This window comes from Amblyraja radiata, chromosome 9 (assembly GCF_010909765.2).
Source record: "Amblyraja radiata isolate CabotCenter1 chromosome 9, sAmbRad1.1.pri, whole genome shotgun sequence".
In the NCBI taxonomy this organism is placed as follows: Eukaryota; Metazoa; Chordata; class Chondrichthyes; order Rajiformes; family Rajidae; genus Amblyraja; species Amblyraja radiata.
Genome location: NC_045964.1, coordinates 68,650,849 through 68,672,753, shown reverse-complemented (window position 1 = coordinate 68,672,753; position 21,905 = coordinate 68,650,849). Strand labels below are relative to the sequence as shown.

Genomic DNA, 21,905 nt, shown 5'->3' with positions numbered 1-21,905 from the left:
GCAGTGCCAACTGAGTCTAAACTGAGTGTCCTCAAGATGCACATTGGTGAATTTATGAGATTTTCCAACGTACTAACAACCTTTTCTTTTCAGGCACTTGGATTTGTTTATGCATCTGGTGTGGGTGTCCATTCAAGTCAAGCTAAGGTACTAAAAAGCTAACCTACCTTCCTGTTGAATGTGTTTTTAAAAGGTTTTTATTAGAGCACTAATTATTTTACCTTTATGTTTAAAGGCATTGGTATTTTACACATTTGGAGCACTTGGAGGAAACCTGTTGTCACACATGATTTTGGTAAGTAATCCCATGTTGCATCAACCTGTGCAGTGTAGATTTTTGCATGTTATCCATGATTTGAGTTAACATGTACAAAGAGGCAGATTTGTCAAAACTGAAAAGAAAATGGGCATGTAAATAAATTACTCTTTTGTTCATTGCTGTTGTAAATTTAGATTTTAGAGATACAGCGCAGAAAATGACTCTTCGGGCCCACCCAGTCCATGATGACCAGCGATCACCCCTGTACACACTCCCACACACTAAGAACAATTTACAATTACCAAAGCTAATTAACCTACAAATCTGTATGTCTTTTTGGGATGTGGGGGGAAACTGGAGCAATTGGAGAAACCCCCCATGGTGGCAGGGAGAACATACAAATACTGTGCAGACAGGACCCATAGCAGGATAGAACCATGGTCCCTGGGGCTATAAGGCAGTAACCATACTGTTGCACCACTGTACAGCCCTGATAGTTTCTATGGATCTTGTGTTGTAACAACAAATGGGCATGTAATGCATTATTTTTCAATTCTTCAGGGTTATAGGTATTGGGCTGGCATAGGAGTTCCACAGAGCTGTGAATCTGCACTAACTCATTACAAGCTGGTGGCGAATTATGGTAAGCAATAAAATTGACCTTGAATGCTGGGTTTTCTATTAATTAAAATAGTGCACACTCTTCCTGTGTAAGCAGAGATTTAGTGGGATTTGGAATGCAAGAGTGGCCCTCTTTGGAGATGAGGAACATGTCTAGGGAAATTGAATAGATGAACAAACTGTCATTGTTTTTTGGAAGTCCAAATTAGGGGAGAATGTATGCAACCTGTAGTCTTGGGAAACATTTTCTCCATCCCAGATACCGTTTCGAATTCCCAGATACCGTTTCGGATTCCCAAAATCTAGTTTTATTTGCTTTACAAAGTGTAGGATAGGGTAGGTGGTATGGTAATGTGTACACTCTGCCTGCTTCTACTGCCAGAAATTATTTTGAAATTCAGTGTTTGTGTAATTCTGGAACTGACATTAAACCGAAGCTTTCTATAGCCAATCTTCCAAACGTGTTGGTAAAAGTAACTCGCCGTTTTGAAACTTTTTTTCCTTTAGTTGCCAGTGACGTGTCTTTGACTGGTGGTAATGTTGTTCAGAGAATTCGTCTTCTTGATGAGGTTGAGAACTCTGGTGTTAGCAGTGGAATGCTGGAAGATGATTTAATTCAATATTACCAATTCCTGGCTGAAAAGGGAGATGTCCAAGCACAGGTACTGAAACATAATCTGAAAATGTCTTGCTTGGTAAAGTCTAAATTGAGTGAAATACAAGTTTTGTATTGTTTACTATTAACCTAGATAGAAAATCTATCTTGGGTGGATTCGGGTGCAAGCTTGTTAGTAGTTTAGTTTATTGTCAAACAGTTAGCAAAAAGACAAATACATGATTACAATCGAGCAATCCAGTGTACAGATAGATACATGATAAAGAGAATATTGTGACTAAGTCATGTAACATGCCTGCGCATTCGCATGAAAGTGCATATGCTGCATTTACAGGCAAAAATAATCTTGAGTTCAAGAGATCAAAGATGTCTATACATTTAAAATTAAAATGTTGTCTCTTCAAGGTTGGACTTGGTCAGTTACATTTACATGGAGGACGAGGTGTAGAACAAAATAATCAGGTAACTATTTGAGAATAATTGGCTTGAGTGATCCAGGAAGTGGTGGTTTATTCTGCATTTCATATCTTCTCAGCAGTAGACATTTTTAAGATATGTAGCTCCCATCACAGTTTTGCTTTCTTTTATGTCTATTTAAAGTAGTGTATGGATCACTTAATGGTGTTCTTCGGGCTGATAGCTGGGTCTTAAACTGCTTAAACTAATGTCTGTGGGTGAAGTTGTACTTTGTTCTTGGGTCACACGTTTGCATGATATTCTATAACACAATATTCAGTTAACATTCCAAGGGCTTTATTGTTTGCTTTATATAGTAGGAATATTATTTCTTCTGCACTTCAAGTTGAATGGAAACTCCATGCAGTTTGAAAGTGAATAATTTGATTTGTCTTCCATTTTTGTAGAGAGCCTTTGAATATTTCAATCAGGCAGCTGCCACTGGAAATGCTCACGCAATGGCTTTTCTTGGGAAAGTAAGTACAAAATGAAATTCTTTGTATAAACAAAACTGAATATAATTGCACATTTTAAAGGTGAATTTCTATTTTCCATAGATGTATTCAGAGGGTAGTGGCGCTGTACCCCAGAACAATGACACTGCTTTTCACTACTTCAAGAAATCAGCAGACATGGTAGGTAGCTGTAACAGCTTTCAAACAATGTTGGTGCTGTGTGATTGCTTTCAAAGCAAAATGCTTACCTGTAGTATTTACGAGACTACTGCCAGGATTTGAGGGCCTGAGCCGTAGGGAGAGGCTGGACAGGCTATGACTTTATTCCTTAGCACGCAGGAGGATTTGGGGGTGATCTTGTAGAGGTGTATCAGAACTATTAGGGGAATCAAAAACTAGAGGACATAGATTTCAGCTGAGTGGGGTAAGATTTAATAGGAACATGGGCAGTGGCTTTTTACACAAAGGGTGGTGGGTGTTGGAAGGAGCTGCCAGAGTTTTATGACATTTTGAGGCCTTTCTAGTTATTTGCTGGAACACACTGGAAGACCCTTTTTTAAACAAAAACTGTTCATCAATTTTCAGGGTAATCCTGTTGGACAGAGTGGCCTAGGAATGGCTTACTTGTATGGAAAAGGGGTCCAAATGGTATGTATCAGTGTTTTTATGATTTTTGTTGCAACTGTGATTGGAGTGAATAATTGTCTTGATCAATCGCACAGCCAATTTTCACTTCTATTCGGCTAACTCTCTCAAACTTTAACTTCCCCTGATACACTAATCCATGGTTTTGTGGCTTCTGGTAAATGTACTTGCTCTTCTGGCAAGTATTAACCATATAACCATATAACAATTACAGCACGGAAACTGGCCATCTCGGCCCTACAAGTCCGTGCCGAACAATTATTTTCCCTTAGTCCCACCTGCCTGCACTCATACCATAACCCTCCATTCCCTTCTCATCCATATGCCTATCCAATTTATTTTTAAATGATACCAACAAACCTGCCTCCACCACTTCCACTGGAAGCTCATTCCACACCGCTACCACTCTCTGAGTAAAGAAGTTCCCCCTCATGTTACCCCTAAACTTCTGTCCCTTAATTCTGAAGTCATGTCCTCTTGTTTGAATCTTCCCTATTCTCAAAGGGAAAAGCTTGTCCACATCAACTCTCTATCCCTCTCATCATTTTAAAGACCTCTATCAAGTCCCCCCTTAACCTTCTGCGCTCCAGAGAATAAAGACCTAACTTATTCAACCTTTCTCTGTAACTTAGCTGTTGAAACCCAGGCAACATTCTAGTAAATCTCCTCTGTACTCTCTCTATTTTGTTGACATCCTTCCTATAATTGGGCGACCAAAATTGTACACCATACTCCAGATTTGGTCTCACCAATGCCTTGTACAATTTTAACATTACATCCCAGCTTCTATACTCAATGCTCTGATTTATAAAGGCTAGCATACCAAAAGCTTTCTTTACCACCCTATCTATATGAGATTCCACCTTCAAGGAACTATGCACGGTTATTCCCAGATCCCTCTGTTCACTGCATTCTTCAATTCCCTACCATTTACCATGTACGTCCTATTTTGATTTGTCCTGCCAAGGTGTAGCACCTTACATTTATCAGCATTAAACTCCATCTGCCATCTTTCAGCCCATTCTTCCAAATGGCCTAAATCACTCTGTAGACTTTGGAAATCCTCTTCATTATCCACAACACCCCCTATCTTGGTATCATCTGCATACTTACTAATCCAATTTACCACACCTTCATCCAGATCATTGATGTACATGACAAACAACAAAGGACCCAACACAGATCCCTGAGGCACCCCACTAGTCACCTGCCTCCAACCCGACAAACAGCCATCCACCATTACACTCTGGCGTCTCCCATTCAGCCACTGTTGAATCCATCTTGCTACTTCTGCATTTATACCCAACAGTTGAACCTTCTTAACCAACCTTCCATAAGGAACCTTGTCAAAGGCCTTACTAAAGTCCATATAGACAACATCCACTGCTTTACCCTCGTCAATTTCCCTAGTAATCTCTTCAAAAAATTCAAGAAGATTAGTCAAACATGACCTTCCAGGCACAAATCCATGTTGACTGTTCCTAATCAGACCCTGTTTATCCAGATGCTTATATATATTATCTCTAAGTATCTTTTCCATTAATTTGCCCACCACTGAAGTCAAACTAACAGGTCTATAATTGCTAGGTTTACTCTTAGAACCCTTTTTAAACAATGGAACAACATGCGCAGTACGCCAATCCTCGGGGACGATTTCCGTTTCTAATGACATTTGAAATATTTCTGTCATAGCCCCGGCTATTTCTACACTAACTTCCCTCAATGTCCTAGGGAATATCCTGTCAGGACCTGGAGACTTATTCACTTTTATATTTTTCAAAAGTGTCAGTACTTCTTTTACTTTGAAACTCATAGTATCCATAGCTACTCTACTAGTTTCCCTTACCTCACATAATTTAATATCCTTCTCCTTGGTGAATACTGAAGAAAAGAAATTGTTCAATATCTCCCCCATCTCTTTTGGCTCTGCAGATAGCTGTCCACTCCGTCTCTCCAATGGACCAATTTTATCCCTCGTTATCCTTTTGCTATTAATATAGCTGTAGAAACCCTTTGGATTTACTTTCACCTTACTTGCCAAAGCAACTTCATGTCTTCTTTTAGCTTTTCTAATTTCTTTCTTAAGATTCTTTTTACATTCCTTATACTCCTCAAGCACCTCATTTACTTCATGCTGCCTATAATTATTGTAGATCTCCCTCTTTTTCCGAACAAGATGTCCAATTTCCCTTGAAAACCAGGGCTCTTTCCAATTTTTACTGTTTCCTTTCAACCGAACAGGAACATAAAGATTCTGTACTCTTAAAATTTCCCTTTTAAATGTCCTCCATTTCTCTTCTACATCCTTCCCATAAAACAAAATGTCCCAGTTCACTCCTTTTAAATCATTTCGCATCTCATCAAAGTTAGCCTTTCTCCAATCAAAAATCTCAACCCTAGGTCCAATTCTGACCCTCTCCATAATTATATTGAAACTAATGGTATTGTGATCACTGGACCCGAAGTGCTCCCCAACGCATACCTCCGCCACCTGTCCCGTCTCATTTCCTAACAGGAGGTCCAGCACTGCCCCTCCTCTAGTAGGTACCTCTATGTATTGCTGCAAAAAACTATCCTGCACACATTTTACAAACTCCAAACCATCCAGCCACACACAACTGACTGACTTCATCCACTTCACCACCAACTTCCATCCGGCACTCCAATACACCTGGACGATTTCCGACACTTCCCTACCATTCCTTGACCTCACCATCTCCATCGCAGGGGACAGACTCCTGACCGACATACATTACAAACCCACTGACTCACATGGCTATCTGGACTACACGTCTTCCCACCCTGCCCCCTGTAAAGACTCCATCCCCTACTCCCAATTCCTCCGCCTACGCCGCATCTGTTCCCAGGATGAGACATTTCATACCAGGGCATCGGAAATGTCCTCGTTCTTCAGGGAACGGGGATTCCCCTCCGCCACCATAGATGAGGCTCACACCAGGGTCTCATCCATACCCCGTAACACTGCTCTCTCTCCCCATCCCCGCACACGCAACAAGGGCAGAGTCCCTCTGGTCCTCACCTTTCACCCCACCAGCCGGCAAATACAACACATAATCCTCCGCCATTTCCGCCACCTCCAACGTGACCCCACCACTCGCCACATCTTCCCATCTCCCCCCATGTCTGCCTTCCGCAAAGACCGCTCCCTCCGCAACTCCCTCGTCAATTCTTCCCTTCCCTCCCGCACCACCCCCTCCCCGGGCACTTTCCGTTGCAACCGCAAGAAATGCAACACCTGTCCCTTCACCTCCCCCCTCGACTCCATTCAAGGTCCCAAGCAGTCGTTCCAGGTGCGACAAAGGTTCACCTGTATCTCCTCCAACCTCATCTACTGCATCCGCTGCTCTAGATGTCAGCTGATTTACATCGGTGAGACCAAGCGTAGGTTGGGCGACCGTTTCGCCGAACACCTCCGCTCAGTCCGCAATAACCTACCTGACCTCCCGGTGGCTCAGCACTTCAACTCCCCCTCCCATTCCCAATCCGACCTCTCTGTCCTGGGTCTCCTCCATTGCCAGAGTGAGCAACAGCGGAAATTGGAGGAACAGCACCTCATATTCCGTCTGGGGTCCTTGCGTCCTTATGGCATCAACATTGAATTTTCCCAATTTGGCTAGCCCGTGCTGTCTCCTCCCCTTCCTTCACCCTCTAGCTGTCTCCTCCCACCCTCCCATCCGCCCGCCCTCGGGCTCCTCCTCCTCCCTTTTTCCTTCTTTCTTTCCCCACCCCCCATCAGTCTGAAGAAGGGTTTCGGCCCGAAACGTCGCCTATTTCCTTCGATTTACAGAATGTGTTTCCCAGTCTATGTGTGGAAAGTTGAAATCTCCCACAATCACTACCTTGTGCTTACTACTAATATCTGCTATCTCCTTACATATTTGCTCTTCCAATTTTCGATCCCCATTTGGCGGTCTATAATACACCCCTATAAGTGTTGCTACACCTTTCCCACTTCTCAGTTCCACCCAAATAGATGAGCCCTCCAGTCTATCCTGCCAAAGCACTGCTGTAATATCTTCCCTGACTAGCAATGCAACACCTCCACCTCTTGCCCCTCCAATTCTATCACACCTGAAGCTACGAAATGCTGGAATATTTAGTTTCCAATCACAGCCCTCCTGCAACCATGTTTCACTGATCGCCACAACATCATACTTCCAGGTGTCTATCCAGACTCTAAGCTCATCCACCTTTCTTACAATGCTCCTAGCATTAAAATATGCACATTTAAGAAACCCCCCGCCTCTTATTCTCTGTTTATTTCCTTTTTCTTCTTTCTCCTCTTGTGTCCGAGTGCTTCCCTTTTCTGCTTCCTGCCTCCCATTCTGTCTACTAGCTTTCTCTATTTGAGTCCCTCGCCCCAACCATTCTAGTTTAAAGTCTCCCCAGTAGCCTTTGCAAATTTCCCCGCCAGGATATTGGTCCCCCTCGGGTTCAAGTGCAACCCATCCTTTCTGTACAGGTCCCACCTTCCCCAAAAGAAGTCCAATGATCCAGAAACTTGAATCCCTGCCCTCTGCACCAGTCTTTCAGCCACGCATTTATCCTCCAGCTCGCTACATTGCCTACTCTCACTGTCGCGTGGCACAGGCAGTAATCCTGAGATTGTTACCTTTTTGGTCCTTTTCCTTAACTCTCCTCCCAACTCCCTAAATCCTCCCTTCAGGACATCTTCCCTTTTTTTACCTATGTCATTGGTACCTATATGTACCACGACCTCAGGCTCCTCTCCCTCTGATTTCCGGATATCTTGGATGCGTTGAGACACATCCGAGACCTTGGCACCAGGGAGGCAGACCACCATCCTGGTCTCCCGACTGCGTCCACAGAAACGCCTATCCGACCCCCTAACAATAGTGTCCCCAATTACTATTGCCCTCTTCTTTTTGTCCCTACCTTTCGGAGCAACAGGGCCGGTCTCTGTGCTGGAGGCCCGTCCGCTGTCGCTACCCCCGGGCAGGCTGTCACCCCCATCCGTACTCAAACAGGAGTACTTATTTGCAAGGTGTACCGACATTGGAGTACTCACTCGTCCCTGCCTCTGCCCCTTGCCCTTCCTTAGCGTGACCCACATGTCTCTCTCCCGTGGTTTTGGAGTGACCACCTCCCTATAACTCCCCTCTATGACCTCGTCACTCTCCCTGACCAGACAGAGGTCATCGAGCTGCTGCTCCAGGATCCTAATACGGTCCCTTAGGAGCCCCATCTCGCTGCACCTGGTGCAGATGTGGACGTCTGGAGGGCCATCCGACACCATGACCTCCCACATCTGACATCCAGAACAGTACACTGCTCTGGCTGTCATTCTCCCGCCTTACCCTGGATCCGATACAAGTATAATACAATAGAAACTGCTGGGAGAAATCAGCAGGTATCTGACACAAACAGCGGCTCCCTCTTGTCCTTTAAACTGTACCTTTATTATATAAACAAAAAGCACTGTACCTTTACTAAAGCACTGTACCCTTAGCCCACTGTACCCTTAGCTCACTGTACCTTTACTAAAGCACTGTACCTTTAACCAGAAAGCAGAAATGCTAACCTGAGGTTGCACCCAATCAGCTGCTTCCTCTAGTCTGCTTCCACCAATCAGCGGCTTCCACCAGAACCCTCCCTATGAAGTGTGGAACTTTACAGATTTCGGTAAAAGCCCTGATCCTCCTCCACTCGCTCCAACGGTTCCCGGGCCTCTGTGAAAGCAAGCCCTGCGCTCGATTTAAATACTCACAGCCCTGACCCTCCTCCACTCGCTCCAACGGTTCCCGGGCCTCTGTGAAAGAAAGCCCCGCGCTCGATTTAAATACTCACAGCCCTGACCCTCCTCCACTTGCTCCAACGGTTCCTGGGCCTCTGGGAACCGTATTGACTTCTACCATCCATGTAGTAACTTTGTTCAAAACAATTCATCTATTCTAGGCCAAGCAAATTTCATTTGTAATGCTTTTGTGCTTAAATCCATATCCTTTTGTGATTGCCTCAACCTTTGTCCCTGTCCCTCACTTTCCAAGTAGCCTGTAACTCTGCAACCTTGTCTGCAACCTTGAATGAAGCCTGACCTTCATTCCTTCAGCCTTCATTACCTCTAAATGAATTTCCATTCACGTCGGGTACACAGTGTTGCCGTCACCTTAAAATTAAATACTTAGATAATCAAATTTGGAGCAGAAGTGTCTGTACATCACAAATCTTTAAATTACTGGAGGTAAAAACATAACCGCATCTTGTTTTGGGTGATTACTGCACCAAGTGACTTCTGTTTTCTTGTATCACTAAAATCATGTCTGATTTGAATTGAATCTCAAGTTTATTTTCCTCTTTGAACAGAATCATGAATTGGCACTGAAGTACTTCCAGAAAGCTGCAGAACAGGGTTGGGTGGATGGACAGCTTCAGTTGGGCTCCATGTATTACAGTAAGGCAGTGTATTTATCTACTATTTCTAGACCTGTTTAAAAAAATATACAGATCTCATTGATAACTGTTATTCAGCTACAGGTTGAGTACTTTAGAACACGACAAACATCAAACTATTGATAAATATATTGTTTGAAAGTATTTTGAGCTTTTGCTGTAATCTTGTTTTCTCCATTTCACTGAAGCCAAATGACTGCTTAAAATATTTGCAATGGTTGCCATTGACTAACTTTGAGCAGCTGATTTTATTCCAAATGTAATTTGAGTCTGAAATAAGCTTTGCATTAAGGCATATTGTGTTCTGATCTTAGGATCGGAGTTAATAAAGTTATTTGGGTAGGTTCCATAAACAAATGGCCAGTTTATTATCTCACCATTAAACCAATAACTTTCAGTCCATTTTTCTTATACTCAAAAATTTCTCTCCGTATGCTGGGATGACATTTATCACTTGGTAGAAAACTGTGGCTGATAGTAAGTTTATAGATAATTGTACATGCATCACAAGACATTTGGGCAGAAAGTATTGTGTTTTTTTTATTGCCGCATATACTGCGGTACAGTGAAAACTGTTTACTTGCTATCCAGGTAGAATGTTCATACATGAATGCAAACAAGTTATGCATAATAGTATTACAACTGCATAGAAACTGCAGATAAGCATTAAAGATCTACAACCAGGTAGCTTGCGGGATCATGAATACATCCTAAAATGTATGAAGTCTAACAGCAGGAAACTTGCTGTACTTGAATCTGCTGGTACATGCTTTCATGCTGTTGCATCGGAAGAGGGGATTACTGGGGTACGAGTGGCCCTTGATTATATTGGGTGCTTTTCCAAGGCAAGTAATAGGGATTGTTGATTTAATATTTTACCACTGAGGTACAGTGCCTTCCATAATGTTTGAGACAAAGACCCATCATTTATTTATTTGCCTCTACTCCACAATTTGAGATTTGTAATAGAAAAAAAAATCACTTGGTTAAATTGCACATTGTCAGATTTTAATAAAGGCCATTTTTATGCATTTTGGTTTTACAATGTAGAAATTACAGCAGTGTTTATACATAGTCCCCCCCCCCCCCCATTTCAGGGTACCATAATGCTTGGGACAGTAATAATAGTTTCCAAAGGTGATGGAAAGACTTGAGGAAAGACTAGGTGCTGAGAGCTCTCTTGTACCTGCATTAAGGAGGGAATTAAACACACCTGAGCAATTACAAACACCTGTGAAGCCATATGTCCCAAACATTATGGTGCCCTGAAATGGGGGGGGGGGGGGACTATGTATAAGCACAGCTGTAATTTTTACATGGTGAAACCAAAATGTATAAAATCACCCTTTAATCGAATCTGACAATGTGCACTTTAACCATATGTGATTTTTTTGGATTTTTTTTTTAATATTACAAATCTCAATTTGTGGAGTACAAAGGCAAATAAATAAATGATGGGTCTTTGTCCCAAGCATGATGGAGGGCACTGTATATTTGACCACAGTTTTATTTAAGGCTGCCTTTTCTGTGTTTTCAGTCACGTCCAATGAAACAATGTTTGTTTTGTAGATGGCGTAGGTGTGAAGAGAGATTACAAACAAGCCTTGAAGTATTTTAACCTCGCTTCACAAGCAGGACACATACTGGCTTTTTATAACTTGGCTCAGATGCATGCAATAGGCAGCGGTGTGATTCGATCTTGTCACACAGCTGTTGAGGTAAGAATATGTACGGTAATATTCTTACTGGGGGAAAGCAGTTAATGTTTCAAGTTAATGACTGGAGGAAGTTTTAACATTTGGAATATATAGCAGCTTTAATATTAAACATTTTAAGGCTCTGAAAAGTTCATCAAACTGAAATATTATCTATCTCCAGCTGTTGCTTCACCTGCTCAAAATTTACAGCTTTTTTTAGTTTCTGACATCTGTAGTTTTCTAAATCTTAATTGATTTTTGAAATGCCTCTGCATGTAAGTGGATACAAATTACATACTAATTCTGCATCATGTAACCCAAAATAAAAATGGGCCATATTGGTTGGCAGACCGGAAGCAAAGAGTAGGAGTGAACAGGTCCTTTTCAGAATGGCAGGCAGTGGCGAGTGGAGTGCCGCAAGGCTCGGTGTTGGGGCCGCAACTGTTTACCATATATATTAATGATTTGGAAGAGGGAATTAGGAGCAACACTAGCAAGTTTGCGGATGACACAAAGCTGGGTGGCAGTGTGAACTGTGAAGAGGATGTTAGGAGGTTGCAGGGTGACGTGGGCAGGTTGAGTGAGTGGGCAGATGCGTGGCAGATGCAGTATAATATAGATAAATGTGAGGTTATCCACTTTGGCGGCAAAAACAAGGGGGCAGATTATTATCTCAACGGGGTTAGGTTAGATATGGGGGAGGTACAGCGAGACATGGGTGTCCTTGTACACCGGTCACTGAAAGTTGGCGTGCAGGTACAGCAGGCAGTGAAGAAAGCTAATGGAATGCTGGCCTTCATAACAAGAGGATTTCAGTATAGGAGTAAAGAGGTTCTTCTGCAGTTGTATAGGGCTCTGGTGAGACCACATCTGGAGTATTGTGCACAGTTTTGGTCTCCTAATTTGAGGAAGGACATCCTTGTGATTGAGGCAGTGCGGAGTAGGTTGACGAGATTGATCCCTGGGATGGCGGGACTGTCATATGAGGAAAGATTGAAAAGACTAGGCTTGTATTCACTGGAGTTTAGAAGGATGAGGGGGAATCTTATAGAAACATATAAAATTATAAGAGGACTGGTCATGCTAGATGCAGGAAAAATGGTCCCAATGTTGGGCGAGTCCAGAACCAGGGGCCACAGTCTTAGAATAAAGGGGAGGTCATTTAAGACTGAGGTGAGAAAAACCTTTTTCACCCAGAGAGTTGTGAATTTATGGAATTCCCTGCTACAGAGGGCAGTGGAGGCCAAATCACTGGATGGATTTAAGAGAGAGTTAGATAGAGCTCTAGGGGCTAATGGAGTCAAGGGATATGGGGAGAAGGCAGGCACGGGTTATTGATAGGGGACGATCAGCCATGATCACAATGAGTGACGGTGCTGGCTCGAAGGGCCGAATGGCCTCCTCCTGCACCTATTTTCTATGCTTCTATATAGTGCTGACCTTGGCCAGTGGTTCAGACAGAAATCTCTTGCATTCAGATGCTCCCATGTAAGCCAGTCCTGGACTTGTAATATTCTGCAGCTAGTCAAAGATGAACAGGGTGAATGAAGTATTAGCACTTTGGGAAAAATGGCTTTATTTTTAAATCACTTAAGAATAGTTTTTTTTTTAAACAAATCTCTTTTCAAGTGCTAAATCGTTTAAAGTGAAGTATGCATGTGAATTTCTATAGAAGCTGTGATGTGACTTTGGCATCCATCAAAGCCCATCAGTTTTCTGGGGTGAAACTTCAGTAAAACCAACCAGGCCTCACTGCCCCATCTGGATTGGGAGGTTGTACTAGATTGGCCCTCTGTATCCAGCCCAGATAAATGGTGGTGGAGTCACAAGAACTTTGAGAATTCAAGTTCATTTGGCCATTTTATAGAAGACCATTGTATCTCAATTCTATTTTTTCCTGTGTCTTTTTTAAACTTTTTTTCTGATTTGAATCATTTCCTCTTTTGCAGTTGTTCAAAAATGTCTGTGAGCGAGGTCGCTGGTCAGAACGGCTGATGTCTGCATACAGCAGCTATAAGGAGGGCGACACTGATTCTGCATTGGTGCAGTACTTGTTATTGGCTGAGCAAGGGTACGAGGTGGCCCAGAGCAATGCTGCCTTCATTCTGGATCAAAGTGAGAACAAAGACCAGCATAATGGCATTTCAATTGCCTATCATATTTCATATTTCTCTGGCACTTCTAATAGGCTGCCTTTGTTTAACTTCCTGGGAAAATATGGTGCACAGCAAGTGGCCTACACAGATTTAAAGTGATTTTAATATTCTAGCATCTGGAAGCTGGCCCATCAGCCCATCACATCCATACTGACCCTCATGTCTGTCTACTAAATCCACTTATGCAAATTAATTATTTATTCCTGTCTTCAGTTTAGTTTATTGGTACCTGTGCTGAGGTACAGTGGAAAGCTTTTGTTGCAGTCAGCGGCAAGACAATACAAGATTACAATCGAGCCATTTCAGTGTATGGATATACATGATAAGGGAATAACATTTAGTGCAGGGTAAAGCCAGTAAATTATATTTAATTCAAGGGGCTTCTTTTGCTGCGCTATGGAGTTGTCACAAATGACTAAACTAGTTCAAATCCCAATTTTAAGAAATTCAAAAGTTTGGAGTTGTTTTTAATTTTGAACAACAGACTTGAGATTTATAAACAATTTTCATACTAAGCATTGAAATATATTAAGTAATGATCCTATGTGAGCTAACATTATTTCAATCTGAAGAAGGGTCTACCCGAAACATCACCCACTCCTTCTCTCCAGAGATGCTGCCTGCTGAGTTACCCCAGATTTTTGTGTCTATCTTCGGTTTAAACCAGCAACTGCAGTTCCTTCCTAAATATTATTTGTTAGGTGGTTTAACACTAGTGAACTTAGAAGCTTTAAGCTAAACAAGTACACCATATTGGTAATGAATCGCCATTTTTTGGAGTTGAGTAATTGTACTTTTTGAATTAGGACTTGAAGTGCAAAGACTAAATGTCTCTTCTCTTTGTAGAGGAAGCTAGAATTTTTGGTGAAAATGAGACATATCCACGAGCACTACTACACTGGAATAGAGCAGCAGCACAAGGTGAGTGACCTTGAGGATGCACGGGATGCCTAGCAACCCAAAAACTACAAGTCATAAATTCCATGTGAAAAATCCAATTAGACTTTGTCCGTTTCAATTTAGCTTTGTTTTCTGAGCTATGCTCCCAAATGTAATTTGTTTCCAATGTCAAATTTTCACTGTTCTGATAGAAAAATATTCAACAATAGTTTAAACTAAATAGCACTCATTTGTAACTAAAGAAATGTAACCAATATATTCAAATATATAAGATGGACACAAAAAGCTGAAGTAACTCAGTGGGACAGGCAGCATCTCTGAAGAGAAGGAATGGGTGACGTTTCGGGTCAAGACTCTTCAGGGTGAAGAAGGGTCTTGACCCGAAACGTCACCCATTCCTTCTCTCCAGAGATGCTGCCCGTCTCACTGAGTTACTCCAACCTTTTATGTTTATCTTCGGTTTAAGTTCCTTCTTACAGGTATTTAAAAATGTGATCACTGTAGATGGGCTGATTCACTCATTCTGACTACTATTTCCTTCAAAAATTAAGAGATGCAAAGTTTGGACTTGAGCTTAAAAACAAACAGAATAAAGCAAGAGCATTGCATTTCCGTGAGTTAGTTCAATAGAAAATTCCAGTAAAGCTATTTAAAAGTTAAGCTGTCAACATACCAGCACCTCGTGTGAGTGCCATAACATTTTAATTTACTGATATAACAAGTATTGAGCTACTTTATACTTTAGATTTTCAACGCAGAAAATTGGCCTTTCGGTCTACAGACTCCGAGCTGACCAGCAATCACCCCGTACACTAGCAATATCCTACACACTAGGGACAATTTACAGAAGCCAATTAACCGAAGCACCTGGAGAAACCCCCATGCAGTCACAGGGAGAAGGTACAGTGTGGACAACACCAAGAGTCAGGATCAAACCTGTCTGATGCTGTAAGGCAGCAACTCTACCGTTGCACCACTGTGTCACCCGAGCAGTTGAATAGCTTTTTGCGGTAAACATTAAGTTCTGCAGGTACTTAAATTTTGTTTGTGTTTTAGGTTACACAGTTGCAAGAATCAAGCTTGGAGATTATCACTTCTATGGCTATGGCACAGACATTGACTATGAAACAGCCGTAATTCATTATAGACTTGCCTCTGAACAGCAACACAGTGCGCAAGCAATGTTTAACTTGGGCTACATGCACGAAAAGGGTTTGGGCATTAAACAGGTACGATTTTAAAAAATAACGCTTTGTCTAATGAAGGTCGCGTATCTCCTTTTGAGTCTCTACCTTTGTTTTGCTTTCCCAGCTGTTTCTGTTTTGAGTGTTATTTTAGTAATTTTTTAATCTGGCATTATTTTGTGCTCTACCATAAATACTGTACTGAGCCTGGAATGTGTATGTTGGCTGTAAATGAATGCGACAATGCAGTCAAATCTTCAAAGTTTTATTCCTTTGGAGCACAATTTCAAATTTATTAACCCATATTTTGGTAGATTTTTTCTGTCAATCCATTAGTTATATCGTGGCAAAGGATAATGATGGCTTTTTATTCGGTATATGGATATTTTGGTATTCTACACCATTTTAATGCTGTTTTATTGATTAGGCTTTAAATGACAGATTCATGGTACGCTCAGTGCCTATTTCATCCCACTTATAGGTTACATTTGGAGGTGGTAACGAGGCTCACAGGTTGAATATGTGGTACCTTCTTAGATAGGATATTAAGAGGATGGTTTCTTTGGAGAGGTAGTTGGCTGCTAGATATTGACTCCTGTTTTGACATCTCAATATAAAATGTGGAACTTTATGGAGGAACTACAGACGCTGGGATCTTGAGCCAAGCACCAGAGGAACATGGGAGGTCAACCATTGAATGAATAAATGATACTTTGATATGAATGACAGCCATTGTTTGTGGAGGAAATGGACGGACAATGTCACAGATTGACAATCTGAAGAAGGTTCCAGACCCAAAATATCATCTATCCGTTTCCGCCACTGATATTGCCTTGCAGAATTCCAGCACTTGGTTTTGATGTGGTTGTTTAAATTATTCCTTGTCTTTTTGGAATCTTGAGCATGCACATCTAGAAACTGTAACCTTTCTAGATCTGGTTAGCTTTCTGAATAGATCATAGTTACTATTTCAATTGTATTGAGGAATTATTCTAAATGGACTGTTGCATATCTGGGACATGTACTGCTTGTTAGAATGAAGAATTCATTTCTTTTTACCAGAGCTAGTTCAGTATACATTTTATAGCATCTAACATTTTTTCTTTAAGGATATCTATCTTGCAAAGCGTTTTTATGACATGGCTGCAGAGACGAGTCCTGATGCTCAAGTTCCTGTCTTCCTTGCCCTCTGTAAACTGGGAATGATCTACTCAATGGACTACCTGAGTGAAACCAAAGTAAGTAAACGAAGGGCGTGAACAAAACTCTATATCCTCCTCCCCATTATATCAGTGTGTGGAAATCCATCCTTATCATAAGATCATAATATGAAATTGGAAATAACTTTGAACAAACATGGTGGTGTAAAGTCCCATGGGTGAAATTTGGTTCATTTGTACTCCATGTCAGGCACCACTCATGGGAATTGCACACATCTCACCATGAACAAACGTTAAAGCCGTTTCCAGTGCTGTAGGGCAATTATTTCTATGAGAACCCAGATTTGTAGATGCTAGTTTAAACCGAAGATAAACACAAAGCTGGAGTAACTCAGCAGGGCAGGCAGCATCTCTGGAGAGAAGTAATGGGTGATGTTTTGGGTCGAGACCCTTCAGACCAGTCGGGGGGGGGGGGAGGGAAACGAGAGATGTAGACGATGTAGAGAGAGAGAGAGAGAGAGATATAGAACAATGAATGAAAGATGCAAAAAAAGTGACCATGATAAAGGAAACGGGCCATTGTTAGCTGTTTGTTGGGTGGAAACGAGAAGCTGGTGTGATTTGGGTGGGGGAGCGATGGAGAGAGGGAATGCCAGGGATGTCCAGTCTAGGTATAAGGTAAGATTTGGGGTACAAGACTCGTCTTTTAATCAAATATTATCTCCTTCCAGTTAAATCTATAGAGGAGGGCTTCTCATGGTGGTTTTAATATTGCGTGGATAGTTCTGACGTCTCTAACATTGTGAGGCAGCTGTTCTACCTGCTACGCCACTGTAACCTGAATGAAATTGTCCCATCTGTCCAGAATATAATTTTATTTTATTCAATGTCCCCACCATGTGCTGTAATTTGCCTCATGGACGTCTCCCATGGCATGATGCACCAAATCTTGACCAAGATGTTTAAAATAGCTCCAAGGTTCAGCAACAAGATGGCTTTTGCCCATTTGTTTTTAATTGTGTCCGGATGGGGTCTAATGAACATAGCTACTGAAGTTGTACAGTTTGTTGATTCTAAAACACAATTGAGATTAGCCCATCCAGATTGTTGGGATACAACAAATTTTCATACAATTTTCTACAAATTTGCTTTGGTTGCTAATCTAGATTGGAGCAAGTTATAAACATACAAATGCTTATAGGAGAAATGGTCCGTACTCCTGTTGGACTTAAAGTTAATGACCATTGTTTAATTTAGAGATATAGCGCAGAAACAGGCCCTTCAGCCCACCAAGTCTGCACCGACCAGCGATCCACGTGAAATAGCACTACCCTACACACACTAGGGACCATTTTATTTTACACCATTTACACCAAGCCAATTAACTTACGAACCTGTACATCTTTGGAGTGTGGGAGGAAACCGAATATCTCAGAAAACCCACGCAGGTCACGGGGAGAACATACAAACTCCATACGGACAGCACCCGTAGTTGGAATGAACCCGGGTCCCTGGCACTAAGTCAGTAGCTCTCCCGCTATGCCACCATGCTGCCGTGCAAAATCAATCTTTGTTGAATCTCAAGACAAAAGTTTTATGTGAAATTTCAATTTCTATTTGCAGTTACGAGAGATGTGGATGCAGATTGACTTGGATATTTTACTGGGCCCCGAGTGGGATCTTTACCTCATGACGATACTTGCTCTGCTATTAGGAACTGTCATTGCATACAGGCAGAGGCAACAGCAACCTCACCTACGGCCACCAGAACATCAACCTCAACAGTAGCAAAGACGTCATCTTTCCTTGCCTTCCCCCAACACCAACACAGTGCAAGAAAAAAATGGATTTTTAACTTTTATTATGAAGTGCACATTTTCTTAATAAAACGGCCTGTTTTGGGGCTTACTGAGATTTTAGCTATTTAGGTCGGTGTCTGGAGATTAGTTTTACAAGTGTCACAGACCTTGTTCTTCAACATTAATACATTGTTAATTTGACTTTTATTTTCCATTGATTAGAATTAAATTTGCCAGTTTTGAGTTGGATCCAATTTGTTTTCCATGAAGACGTGCAAAATATATCCTGCAAAAGCTACTTTTCATAGTGCCATTACCCAAATGTCAAACCACCTGCCCAATATCTCAGTTAGTCTGATCTTTTCCTGCACTTCAGATCATTTGAATTATTCTGACTACTTGCCTAGCATTCAACAGCAGTCTCCTTGTGCAGTTTTACTGTTTTTGTCAAATGGTAAATTTTATCCCTCTTCAGAAACCTTGTGCAGCTAAAGTAATGCACAATTTAATTCGGCATTAAATTTATTGCTAACCTGGAAACAAATTTCTAATTAATGTTTCAGATTTGGCATTGTCCCCCGATTTGAGTGATTCTATGTTGGTCCCCTGCTGGAAAGAGGGTTTTCACAGTATTAGTTTTTGTCTTTTACAGATTTATTTTGGCAGGCAGGATTAAAAAATACTAAAATTTTGAGCGAGCCATTTTGTTGTAGTATGGTGGATTTATTTTTCTTGTTAGGGATATTTTTGAAAACGTGCAGAGCCAAATCGGTGAGAGTAATTTGGTTTCTGCCATTAATGAAAATAGTGATTGGCAAGTGACAACACATTTGTGATAGTCTTGGATGATATCTTAATTTTCGAAGGGCAATGTTAGTTTAATTATGGATTTGAATGACAGAAATGGCGGAGCAAAGAATGTAATTATGATTTGACTCTTGCGTTAACAGGGAACCACTAGAGTGGGGGAGGGAGGGGAGAGATTCAACTTTACAATTAACCAACTTCCAAGAAGCCCCATTAAACACTGTCTAGCTGTAAATCAGCGAACTGGTCACAGGGGCAAACCGTCAATATAGATTGCACTTTTGTTTGAGCATAGAGCTGAACTTTCAAAGCATGTGTTCCCTTTAAAATTGGGGTGGGTAACTATGTTGTAAATGTACTATATTGTAAATGCAATAAGGAACTGCTGTGTAAAATTGTTTAAAGATGTTAATAAGATGTACAAACTTTTTTAATATGATCTTTTGCGAATTGAAGATTGCAGTCCAATTAGTCACAACTGTATTTAAGCTTGTTTTAATAAAAAGTGTCCCTAAGTAGCCATAGACTCATTATTTCTACATTAAGTGCTCTTTGTACTTAAAGCTGAGCAGTGGGGGGCTGAAATGCATCTGTCAAGGAGCAGGGTGCTCCCTTAATTTCACAATTTTTCAATCGCGAGAGGATGGACTGAGGAGATCAAATTCAAGACGATATGACCTTGAAAGGGGAGACAAAAAAATGGCAGAGCAGTTAAACAAGTACTTTTGTTTGTCTTCCTTAGTGAAGACAGAACCATCTCCTAGAAATACATGGGGACTGAGGATCTACTGGTAGGGAGGAATTGAAGGGAATCCACATTAGTCAGGAAATGGTGTTGGATAAACTTGGAACTGAAGGCAGATAAATCCCCAGGCATGAGGTTATGCATCCCAGAGTACTCCAGGAGGTGGCCCGAGAAAGCGTGGATGCATTGTTGATCATTTTCCAATGTTCTCTTGACTCTGCCCACCCTCTAGTCCACAGGAACAGATCCAATGCACTGACTAATCTTCTGGAATTTTTTGAGGATGTAACAAGCAGAATGGATAAGGGAGAGCCAGTGGATGTGGTGTATCTGGACTTTCAAATACCCTTTGACAACTGGTTGTCAGACAGGAAGCAAAGAGTAGGAATTTAAGGGTCCTTTTCAGAATGGCAGGCAGTGACCAGTGGGGTGCTGCAAGGCTCGGTGCTGGGACCCTAGTTATTTACAGTTTTAGACAACGATTTAGACAAGGGAATTAAATGTGACATCTCTAAAGGGCCTGTCCCACCAGCATGCGATTGCATGTGTCTAGCGTGACCAAACGTGGTCGCTTGAGGCGTACGGCCTCGCAACGCCAGTCCCACTTCGATCGGCGGAGGCGTATGGAGTTGTGCGGGGCTGGTCCCAAAATCTCCAAAAATCTTGCACTGACCGAAAATCCCACGCGCCAACGGCCTGTCTGCCCGCAGGCGCATTGAGGGCATACGCAACGTCTTGACGGCGTACGCCTAGCGCGTGGAGCTGCGCTTTGACGTCACCGCCCGGCGTGCCGTTGCGTGATGACATCGCCTGACGCCGTGTGACGTCCAAATTCACTCGGCCCGCCTCCTGCCCAGCTGATTGGTGAGTATGATGTCGGGACCAGTCCCGCACAATTCCAGACACCTCCGCCGATCGAATTGGGACTGGCGCCGCGAAGCCGTACGCCTCAAGCGACAACGTTTGCTCGCGCTAGACGCATGCAATCGCATGCTGGTGGGACAGGCCCTTTAATTTGCGGATGATGCGAAGCTGGGTGGCAGTGTGAGCTGCAAGGAAGTTGCTATGAGGCTGCAGGGTGACTTGGATAGGTTGGGTGAGTGGGCAGATGCATAGGAGATGCAGTATAATGTGAATAAATGTGAGGTTATCCATTTTGGTGGCAAGAACAGGAAGGCAGATTATTATTTGAATGGTTTCAGATTAGGAAAAGACAACGAGACCTGGGTGTGCTTGTACATTAGTCACTGAAAGTAAGCATGCAGGTACAGCAGGCAGTGAAGACAGCTAATGGCATGTTGGCCTTCAATGTGAGAGGATTTGCGTTTAGGAGCAAGGAGGTCCTACTGCAGTTACAGGGCCCTGGTGAGACCGCACCTGGAGTATTGTGTGCAATTGTGGTCTCTTAGTTTGAGGAACAACATCATTGCTATTGAGAGAGTGCAGCGTATGTTGACCAGGTTAATTCCCAGGATGGCGGGACTGACATATGAAAGAATGGGTTGACTGCTTGTATTCACTGGAATTTAGGATGCAAGGAGATCTCATAGAAACATATAACATTCTTAAAGGATTGGACAGGCTAGATGCAGGAAAAAAGTTCCTGATGTTTGGGGAGTCCAGAACCAGGGCACAGTTTTAAGAATAAGGGGTAGGACATTTAGGACTGAGATAAACTTTTTCACCCAGGGAGTTATGAATCTGTGGAATTCTCTGCCCCAGAAGGCAGTGGAGGCCAATTCACTGGATGTTTTCAAGAGGGAGTTAGATTTAGCACTTAGGGCTAAAGGAATTAAGGGATATGGGGGGAAAGCAGGAATAGGGTACCGATTTTAGACGATCAGCCACAATCGTATTGAATGGTGGTGCTGGCCCGAAGGACCGAATGGCCTACTTCTGCATCTATGTTTCTAATAGTGGATTGAGGGAAGGGCAGGTGAAATGGGTGTGTGATGGCAATTATGCTGAAATCT

General features: G+C 42.2%; 1 protein-coding gene across 2 annotated transcripts in view; it reads left to right on the top strand.

Moving 5' to 3' along the window:
• Nucleotides 1–19,705, top strand: part of sel1l (SEL1L adaptor subunit of ERAD E3 ubiquitin ligase) — a 53,173-nt gene extending 33,468 nt beyond the window's left edge. For both annotated transcript variants that reach the window (XM_033027696.1, XM_033027695.1), the window contains 15 exons: nt 94–147; nt 236–295; nt 821–902; nt 1,388–1,542; nt 1,902–1,958; nt 2,360–2,428; nt 2,510–2,587; nt 2,993–3,055; nt 9,398–9,485; nt 11,054–11,202; nt 13,131–13,296; nt 14,184–14,258; nt 15,294–15,466; nt 16,531–16,659; nt 18,205–19,705. In XM_033027696.1, the coding sequence (XP_032883587.1) occupies nt 94–147; nt 236–295; nt 821–902; nt 1,388–1,542; nt 1,902–1,958; nt 2,360–2,428; nt 2,510–2,587; nt 2,993–3,055; nt 9,398–9,485; nt 11,054–11,202; nt 13,131–13,296; nt 14,184–14,258; nt 15,294–15,466; nt 16,531–16,659; nt 18,205–18,369 (1,563 nt within the window). In that variant the 3' untranslated portion in view covers nt 18,370–19,705. The remainder of the gene's footprint in view (nt 1–93; nt 148–235; nt 296–820; nt 903–1,387; nt 1,543–1,901; nt 1,959–2,359; nt 2,429–2,509; nt 2,588–2,992; nt 3,056–9,397; nt 9,486–11,053; nt 11,203–13,130; nt 13,297–14,183; nt 14,259–15,293; nt 15,467–16,530; nt 16,660–18,204) is intronic.
• Nucleotides 19,706–21,905: the final 2,200 nt, after the last annotated feature.